At 40.1% G+C, this 10,204-nt stretch overlaps 1 protein-coding gene across 1 annotated transcript; it reads left to right on the forward strand.

Annotated features, from left to right (window-relative positions):
- Positions 1-763: 763 nt before the first annotated feature.
- Positions 764-8,526, forward strand: LOC124111442 (BET1 homolog). Its single transcript, XM_046471153.2, has 4 exons — positions 764-1,487; positions 2,656-2,750; positions 4,168-4,224; positions 7,744-8,526. The coding sequence occupies exons 1-4, from the start codon at positions 1,469-1,471 to the stop codon at positions 7,897-7,899; spliced, it is 327 nt and encodes a 108-aa protein (XP_046327109.1). The 5' UTR covers positions 764-1,468; the 3' UTR covers positions 7,900-8,526.
- Positions 8,527-10,204: the final 1,678 nt, after the last annotated feature.

Genomic DNA, 10,204 nt, shown 5'->3' on the forward strand with positions numbered 1-10,204 from the left:
CGGCTAGAAGTGGAAGGGGGACAACTCCACTACAGACGCTTCGTCCCAACTGAGGGCTTCCCTTCCTTCCTGTTTGAATAGGATCGGGCCCGCATCAATCTCATTAAAATCAGATCTTAGTTGTTTAGCGGCAACGAGAACTTAGATCTGATTTTAATGAGATTGGGCCCGCATGTTTTTTGTTGTTTGACGACGCAATCAGCAATTTTCCAGCTCTATGACGGCGGTCTGTAAATAATCGAGTCTGGACAAGACAATCCAGTGATTGACATCACGAGCGCCGATCAACGCAATTGGGACAGGAATCATACGATGACATGCATCACAGGACCATGTTACTGATAATAATAACAAACAAACTAACAGACGAGTTTTTTGCGAATTTATTTATTAGAAGTAGTTACATAGTCCTGTGCATGCATCATCCAAGTCAGCGAGCCTGACCACCCGATCCCGTTAGCCGCATAGTCGCCTTTTACGACAACAATGTGTCCGTAGGCTTATATGTAAATGATATAAATGTGAAATATATCTGAGTAGATATTTAGATCTGTTACATAATAATTTGTCTTTTTAAAAAAGCAGCACATAGTGTGTAGATAGTGTGTTTTTAGTGTGTAAATAGTGAGTATTTAGTGTAAAGTGTGTGTTTAGTTTGTAAATAGTGTTTTTAGTGTACATATAGTGTGTGTTTAGTGTTTAAATAGTGTTTTTAGTGTATAAAAAGTGTATTTTTAGTGTGTAAATAGTGGTTTTTTTTTCAAATAAAACAAGCTAAGATAATACATGCATGGTGACTACAATAATGGACATTTGTGACGTCAACAATCTCCGTAGCAAGTGGTAGTATTAAGGACTACAAATCAAGAGGTTGCAGGTTAGACCCTTTAAACCGCGTGAAAATTATGGGACAATTGTTAGGTTTGTGTTTAGGATCTAACACGTACATTTTTTAACTGCAGTCAGCAATATTCGAGCAGAGACTCTCTGATTCGAGCTATACATAAAGGCGGACTACACTTAGGTCAATGTGCAGGTAAACAAGTGCTCATTATTAGCAACATCAGGGTACGATGCCACGCAATGAACCAAATCACCGAGCTTGCCAATCTTGATACTTAAAGAGGGAAATCTAACGGTAGATCTATAAGATCAAGTTCAACGGTTGAAGGTGTTCGTTTGCCTGACATAACTTATGTTATTTTGTTTATTAATTATTTATTTTCATTTATCCTGTTAGTAGTAGTTGTAGAATTTAGCGTGACCACTAAAAGATTTATTGCACTCAACCAAAAGCAAATCTTTCTAGTGAAATAGGTGGGAGTGTCGTCCCTTGCCGAATGCGGAAGTAGGTGGCGCTACACAGGAAGTACACGTGTGGTGTGGTGTTTTGACGTTCAGACAAACTTCAATATTGTTGAGATACTGTGTGTTCCAGAAGACACAGTGAGGTTTTAAAACAGCCAAAATGAGAAGAACACATATAGGTAACGAACCCAGATATATATTGCTATCTCGAGTTTTGTATTTGTCATTTCAATGTTTTGTTATGAAACCACTTTTCGATATATTCTGCGTCAGTGCTGTAGATATCTAGATAAATTCACAAAACTCACGAGACTTTCCTGGGCCAAGTCTGGAGTGAGTTAATAACTGTACACGAGTAGTCATGTTTGGAGTTTTCAATATCAGTGTCGTAGCAAAAGTGAATATTTTATTCGACACGGTTTTAATGATACCAGGACTGCTCTTTCACGTTTTCAGGCCCCTGAAGCAGGATTGTTGCATCCTGTATATAGGTCTGTTGTTTCAGTAATAGTACTAATATCACGAACTTGATTCAGGAGGAAAGTGATATTACTGAAACACTGGACCCATAAATATAAATACAATATTTATATGAAACACCTGATCATAAATAATACTTGGTTGACGCATGTCATCAATCCCAATTGCATGGATCGATGCTCATGATGTCAATCACTGGATTGTCTGGTCCAGATTCGATTATTTACAGACCGCCGTCATATAGCTGGAATATTGCTGAGTGCGGTGTAAAACAACAAACCAACCAACCCATAAATGATATATTTATATTTTGTGGTCCGGTGTTTATTATGTTTATGATAGACTATTTATGAACATGGGTCAGGTGTTGCAGTAATATCCCTATCCTGCTTCAAGGACCTGTGGTTTTCTTCTCTCCATGATTTTAACGATTATATTACCATAAGAGCTACTAAAGCAGGAACAAAATTCAAAGTGGACCAACATCAGAGTGTTTGTCAGATCCTGACAGAGATCATGTATGTTTCCAGAGAAAAGACTGTGATATTTGGTTAGGTTGACAGCATCAGATATGAAGCAGAAGCATGTGGTTTATAGGAGTCATTACTTTTAGGGTCAACTACTCAGGATCCTGCTTCAGTTCAGGGAAAAGCATGTTGTCATGGTTATTAGCTTATACCTTGATAAACAGCCGATATTCACTTCAGTAATAATCCTTATGATGGTCGTGTCACAGTGGTCGGGTATTGCAGGTTTAGGTGTACAAGTGGAAATTCTCACTGGGAGAGATGGGTAGCAGTGCCAGATGGGGTACCAGATACTGGTAAACCCTGTGAGTAACCATTGTAACTGAGATGATTGTTCCAGGAGAGATGGGGTACCAGAACCAGGCCCAGCTGGTGGAGGACGAGAACCAGGTGTTGGAGGATGCTTTGACGGGGAAAGTAAAGGCTCTCAAATCTGTGAGTGGAATTTGTGGCCTCATGTTATTTTGAATTTCCTTATATCATTATTTTTCATGAATACCTATGTATGCCAAGGATATTTCCCAAATGTGGGTTCTAGGTTAGAATGCATCTTCAGCAATCTATGCTTGTCATAAAAGATGACTAAATCATATTAATGGATCGGGTAGTCAGGCACATTATGTCAAGCATATACATGATATAGTCTGGTCCACTCAACTATTTAAGTTGCCATCATATTGCTGAGGAATCCCAAGCAACATAAAAAACAAATGGAAATTTACGAATCAGCAAGATGGGCTTCATTTCCAGAGCCAATAAACTGTATGAAAAGGTTTCCTGAAAATTTAAATTTCAAATTGCTGTTTACATGGTTTAGATACTTTTTAGAATAATGTTTATTTCAATCAGTTTATCCTAATATACTACGCAAGAGAAGTTAAGGACCACCCGATCCTATCATGTTTCTATAGTTAATCTGTCATGCCAGATAAAGACTGGTGCTTAAAGTGAGTGAGTGAGTTTGGTTTTACGCCGCTTTTAGCAATATTCCAGCAATATCACAGCGGGGGACACCACAAATGAGCTTCACACATTGTACCCATGTCGGGAATCGAATCCGGGTCTTCGGCGTGACAAGCGAACGCTTTAACCACTAGGCTACCCGACTGCCCCCCTCTTTCAGTACAGAGCTCATATAACTGCATATGAAATTAATCTCAGAATGAACCTATGAACAATGATGAATTGATACTGTCACATGAAAATATTTCACTGAAAATAAGTCTCTGTAACCATGGTAACTTGTGAACACAAAATGATATATTTTTCAAAGCAGGGTGAACTGGAATTGCAAGCTGAATGTTTCATTGACCCTCCTCATTCAGCTTGTGAAGACCTGTACACCCCACCATTGACACGTGTAACACAATTCATAACATGTTCTCACATTGCCTGTCTGTAGACATTTGGACCAAAATGTTCTGTAATTAAATCAATCTGTCCTTACGAGAAAACTGAGAAATAAGTAAAACACTTTGATACGCAACATTGACACATTATCTTAAAAGGGGGCACGGGTGGCCCAGTCGTCTAAGGCGCCGCGATTCGCTGTGTAGAGTTGCATCCCTTGTCCACGCCAGAAACCTATGATTGTGGGTTCGAATCCCGGTTCGCCCCGATTATGTTTCTAGGTTTGTCAGCACCATACCCGTGCTTGTGGGTTTCACCGAAGTGGTAAAGTCTAAGACCTGCATCACTTCGGGCTTTCCTCCCACATTAAGCTGACACGCAGCAATATGACTGGAATACTGTTAAAAGCGGCGTTAAACCCAACTCACTCACTCACTCATTATCTTAAAATATTAGTTGTATTTCCTTTAACCATGTGTAATGGCGGTTTGTTCTTTTTCAGCTAAGTATTGACATTGGAACAGAAGTAAGGACACAGAATATGATGTTAAGAAATATGGTGAGTCTGACCTGTCCACTTCTGTCTGACACCAGACTTTTACAGTTGTCCATTTTCGTGTACGGTCCGAGATGTTACTTGTTGTAACGAGATGATATGTCACCGTGGTCAAAAGAAGCCATTGAACTGTCATTGTCGTACCCAAAAGACAAGAAGACCCCAAATACCTGATCTGAAAACAGAATTCCCCACCCCAACCCCCCTTATAACTACCATTTAAAACACTTTAAGCAAGACCTTATTGATAGAATATATACTAAAAACTTAGGGATCTAGAATATTTTGGGAGATGTTGTTTATAGAAAAGAGTGATCACACAATTTCATAAAAATATCTGCTAAAATATTCATATCCCTATTTTTTTAAGTTTGTTATACTAGAAAACCTTCAGATGCCTACAACTCTCACCTACTTGTGGGATTATACTGCAATGGGACTGAACGGTCACTGGCTATTTCAAATAATATCAGGAGATGCTGTTTAGGCAACTTGTTTGGTTCTTTATTCATGTTGTTTTCTGTATGTTTATTCACAATACCTATACATTGGGTAGAAATGATAGTTGTTGTTGCGATACAACGCAGATCTCCATGGCCTCAGATCCCAAACAGGGGGCACGGGTGGCCCAATCATCTAAGGCGTTGCAATTTGCTGTGCAGAGTTGCGTCCCTTGGGCACGCAGGAAGACTATGATTGTGGGTTTGAACGTGGTAAACGTCTAAGACCTGCATCACTTCTGGCTTTCCTCCCACATTAAGCTGACACATCGCGATATGACTGGGATATTGTTAAGAGTGGCGTTAAACCAAACTCACTCACTCACTCAGATCTCAACATGTGATAAATGTCACAGTACAGTAAAACTCAACACTTTATAATTATACCCCTGACAAAATGTCAGGGTATATAGTTATACCAAGGTTCCGTCCGTCCGTCCGAAAACTTTGTCCACGCGATTTCTCTTAAACTATTCAGGGGATTCATCTCAAACTTAGTACATATAATCTGTGTCATATGGAGGGGTGCAGTCAAAAGAAAAAAAATGTTTTTATTAATTTTCCATTTTTTAATGAATTTTTCAAACCCTAACATCCGTCCGAAAACTTTGTCTGCGTGATTTCTCTTAAACTATTCAGTGGATTCATCTCAAATTTAGTACATATAATCTGTGTCATATGAAGCAGTGCAGTCAAAAGAAAAAAATAGTTTTTATTAATTTTCCATTTTTTTAATGAATTTTTCAAACCCTAACCCTATCCTAGCTATTTAATTTGTAACTACTGACACACTAGGCGGGTTGGGGGTATTAGTGAGCCACGCTCACTTTTGCACTTGTTTTCCTTGTTTTCCAGTTCCACTAGTTTTCATCTGTCTCTCTTACAACAATCCGTTCCCATTAGCTTGTCACGAATCAGATCTACACTGCAAATACAGGTTATAAGTAGGACCTTTCTTCACAAAGGCAGAGGGCAGTCAGGTAGTCTAGTGGTTAAAGCGTTCGCTCGTCACGCTGAAAACCCAGGATCGATTCCCGACATGGGTACAAATGTGTGAAGCCCATTTCTGGTGTCCCCAGTCGTGAAATTGCTGAAATATTGCTAAAAGCAGCGTAAAATCAAACTTACTCACTCACAAAGGCAGATATTAAAGACATACTTGAGTATGGTATATGTAATGATATGTGATTGGTGACCCATCTTCCCGAAGCAAGAGAGTAAACTGACTTAAAAGTCCAGTTTCCACTCTTGCCGAACTAGGCTAGAATTACTCGGCTCGATCATAGCGCCACCAGTGGCTATTACCAGTTATGTCCCTTCTAAGCCTCTCCTATGGACCAATCAGATTCTACCTCTGGTATCACTTGCGTTTGTTTCACCCAAAATGGTGGCGCCCAGTCAGGACGATCTGATCGATAATCAAGATCTATATTGTGATAACACAGGTCTTACATCGTGAAATACATCAAATCACGTGAGCACCTTGATTAAAAACATGAAAAGATTTGGAAAATATCTGCTGACAACGAGTTGGCAGTGCACATGTTTTGCAAATCCTGCAATCGACCGAAATCTGCACGACAGTTTTACGAACCGGATTTCGATTTCTGTGCACGATTTTGATTTGACTATGCATAGACTCGTTAGTCCAGCCAAAATGTAACTCCATAATAGTCAGTTAACTCACTTGCCTCGGGAAGATGTTGGTGACCCAGCCACTACTCTAAAACCAACACAGTTGCAGTTTTCCCCCAAACTGTAATAACTAATCCAACATATTGTAATGTTGCATAGACAACTAGTACTGTGAACTAGTCCAACATGCATTCATCATTTCATGTCATTGGTAATAGATTCCAGGAATGAGACCGCCTCCATGGTCAAGCGGTAGAGCGTCCGCCTGGAAAGTGGAAGGTTGGGGTTCGATCCCCTGCCGCATCATACCAAAAGATGTTAAAAGATTGTACTTGTTGTTACCCTGTCTGGCACTCGTCTTTAAGGGGCTAACACAAGGACTGGTCGGCTTGGAGTCAGTATACTGTGTCTGAGTGGGGTATTCATGTTAAACTGTGGCATGGTATCTGTGTGGGCTAGCAGCCACACACACATACATGTCGCTATATATGTGAGTGTAATAATCTTGGATGCAACGTTAAGCCCCACTTCACCACCCAGGACTGTTTTAATGGCACACACTGATACAGTATTTGTATCATGGCAACATTATTGCTATACACTGGTTCTTCGATGGATCAGGTGAGGTGAAATAGGGTTTAATGTTGCATGCATTTTTCATATAGCAAAGTGTGTTTGTTTGTTGGCATTAATGTCGGTTCCGTAGGTCTAGACCATGCCACAGTTTAACATGGACACCCACTCACATACATTATACTGACTCCGAGCCGATCTGTCCTGGTTTATCACCTTAAGGCCAAATGCCAGTTTGGGTAACAAAAATTCCATCCATTAATGTCTGTTGGTATGACTCAACCTCCGATGTTCCGCTCTCCAGACACATGCTCCATCTCTATGCCATGGAGGCGGACATCAATGTGTGCATGGCTCCACACCCTCCCTTTTTGTATACACTTTGCAAGTTAACTGCACTCTCAGGCGTTATGTGATCTGTGAAGATCTGGGTCAGAATAGGTCTTCAGCAACCCATGCTTGCCGCAAAAGGCGACTATGCTTGTCGTAAGAGGCGACTAACGGGATCAGGTGGTCAGGCTTGCTGACTTGATTGAGGTATGTCATCGTATCCCAATTGTGTGGATCGATGCTCATGATGTCAATCACTGTATTGAATGGTTCAGACTCGATTATTTACAGACCGCCGTCATATAGCTATAATATTGCTGAGTGCAGCGTTTAACAACAATCAATCAATCGATCAACTCAGGCGTTATGTGAACTCGGTTCCCCTTTTTCAAAATGTCAAAATCCTGGATTGACCTCTGTCTTTCGGACCAATACTTAGCCATGAGTTGTACCTGGGTACTTGACACCGTGCCGTCTGTTGCAGGATGATGACTTTGACAGTTCCGGCAACATCCTCCAGGCAACGATGGGACGACTGAAGGCGTTGACGAAAGCCGGGCACTACAAAATCTGGATCTACATGATTCTGTTCTGTCTTTTTGTGTTTGCGGTGTGCTGGTTCATTGTCCGATTCAGGTGACCTGACGTCACACCTATTTATATTGACAACTACAAATATGCCAAAAAGATTAAGTCTTAACATGCTTAGGACATTGCTCCCAGAATGATAAGATAAGTCTTTGCCCACTTCTGTTGGAACCCTAGTTGCTGTTTTTATTGTGTACCCCGGTACATGGTTTTATCTCTTTTGCAATGTTCTACAAAAAATCTCGAATTACTCAAATAATTTATGCAATATCATGAGCAGAGGCATGTAAACAGAATTATCATGACTAAGTTATTTTGTAAGTTAGTAATCAAGATTCATATTGGAATTGCATTTGGTGTTATTTATGTATATTCATATCACCTAAACAATTATTCATACATTTTCCACTCAAAACCATTTAAGGACCACCAAATTCATTCATATTACTACAGTGTATCTGGTCTGACTGATTATCTATAGTAATATAAAGGAATTTGGTGGTCCTTCTTGGCACGACAGATTAACAACAGAAATTTGAAAGGTGGTCCTTAGATTGTTTTGAGTAGTATATTTGCTCACTCAATCTCATTAAAATCAGATATAAGTTCTCGCTGCCGCTAAACAAAGATCTGAGGACATCCCATTACGGGTCACGTCAGAACAACCTTTCATCCAACCAATAAAAGCGTGGCTTACCAGATCATGAAAGTGACAGTTGGAATGTGTTTTCTAATCATGCAACCTCGAAAATGTTAGCACAGGGTATTCTGAACGACAGTTAGGGGCCGTACGACTGATTCTGTCAAGTGTCTCTCGCTTCAGTGGGATAAACATTTGAACGGAGGAGGCACTATAGCACTACTATACAACCTCAACCATACATAAGACATTCCGGAATGTTCGTTTATTCAGAGAACTGTGTGAACATATTTTTCAAGCGTAGTCTGAAATAGAAGTTGCCAGGTTGAAACGAGTGACGTAAAGCTTGAGAAAGCTGCTTTCTAATTGGCTGATGTCAACTTCTTGTTAGTCATTTCAGTGATCGGTCAAAGTTCGCGAAAGGTCGGTCTGATGTGACTTGTAATGGGATGTCCTCGGATCTTTGTTTAGCGGCAGCGAGAACTTAGATCTGATTTTAATGAGATTGTTGCTCACTCTATCCACGACCATGTCGTCAGTGTTCATTGAGTTGTTCCAATAACTGGAGCAGGGCTCGACGACTTCACCAGTTTTACAGATGTTCTGAGACAAACTGTTGCATCATGAGATGTCTTTCCTTGCCTATGTTTGTACTGCTAAGTATGATGTTGTGTTGTATGATAGGGATATTGATTATATCCTTGAAGTTCTTCATTGTTAGAACGTTGCCCACTTCAATATGGTTCTGTCTTACGTCTTGTTCTGTATCACTGATGCTTTCAGCAGAGTAACCCGATGGATTTTAGAGATACCGTATTTGCTGTAGAAAATTAACAAGGAGGCACTTATGAGAACCATATACAAGTTGAGTTTGTTGTTGGAGATTGAGCGGGAGAGAATAAACTTTGTTGATGAAACTCAGATCATTTTCATAATAATTACTACCCTACTAACTATTATGTAGATCCGGGGTAGAATAGGTCTTCAGCAACCCATGCTTGCCGTAAAAGGCGACTATGCTTGTCGTAAAAGGCGACTAACGGGATCGGGTGGTCAGGCTCACTGACTTGGTTGATGCATGTCATCGATCCCAATTGCGCGGATTGATGCTCATGATATCAGTCACTGGATTGTCTGGTCCAGACTCGATTATTTACAGACCGCTGGAATATTGCTGAGTTCGGCGTTAAACAACAAAACATTCTTTGAACATTCAATTGAAAACTTATGATCGGAAGTTGTAACATGCATAAAAAAATGTTAATACATGCAATGACAACATTGGTGTATAATCATAACTTTATTGATAATTTATAACAATAATGGCTGTAGTCGTGGCAACTTCCAAACTTTCGGGAAGTTGTAATCTATTGGACCGTCATTCAGGCGATGCTTCTGACAGATCTGAAAAGTACTATCATGAAAGTGTATCCCGCGGATAAGCCGAAACCTTTCTACAGAATCTTTTTTCTGGTCCTCAAAATTCGGTTTATCTGCGGACATATACGGTAGGCGTCTACATACCTCTACTAAACTGCTGTTTTTTTCTGTAAGACTCTGAAGGATAGAAGAAATATGGACTTGTGTAAATGTTCAAGCTTGGTACGAGGAGCTTATAAAGATTACAAATTGATGTATATGTTGGCCAGGGTGCCTTATATGGCGAATATGGTAACAGAATTTGCGTTTGTCAAGTTTTTCTCATTTTGGTTGCCAT

Source organism: Haliotis rufescens, unplaced genomic scaffold, assembly GCF_023055435.1.
Source record: "Haliotis rufescens isolate VD_foot unplaced genomic scaffold, xgHalRufe1.0.p SCAF_6, whole genome shotgun sequence".
In the NCBI taxonomy this organism is placed as follows: domain Eukaryota; kingdom Metazoa; phylum Mollusca; class Gastropoda; order Lepetellida; family Haliotidae; genus Haliotis; species Haliotis rufescens.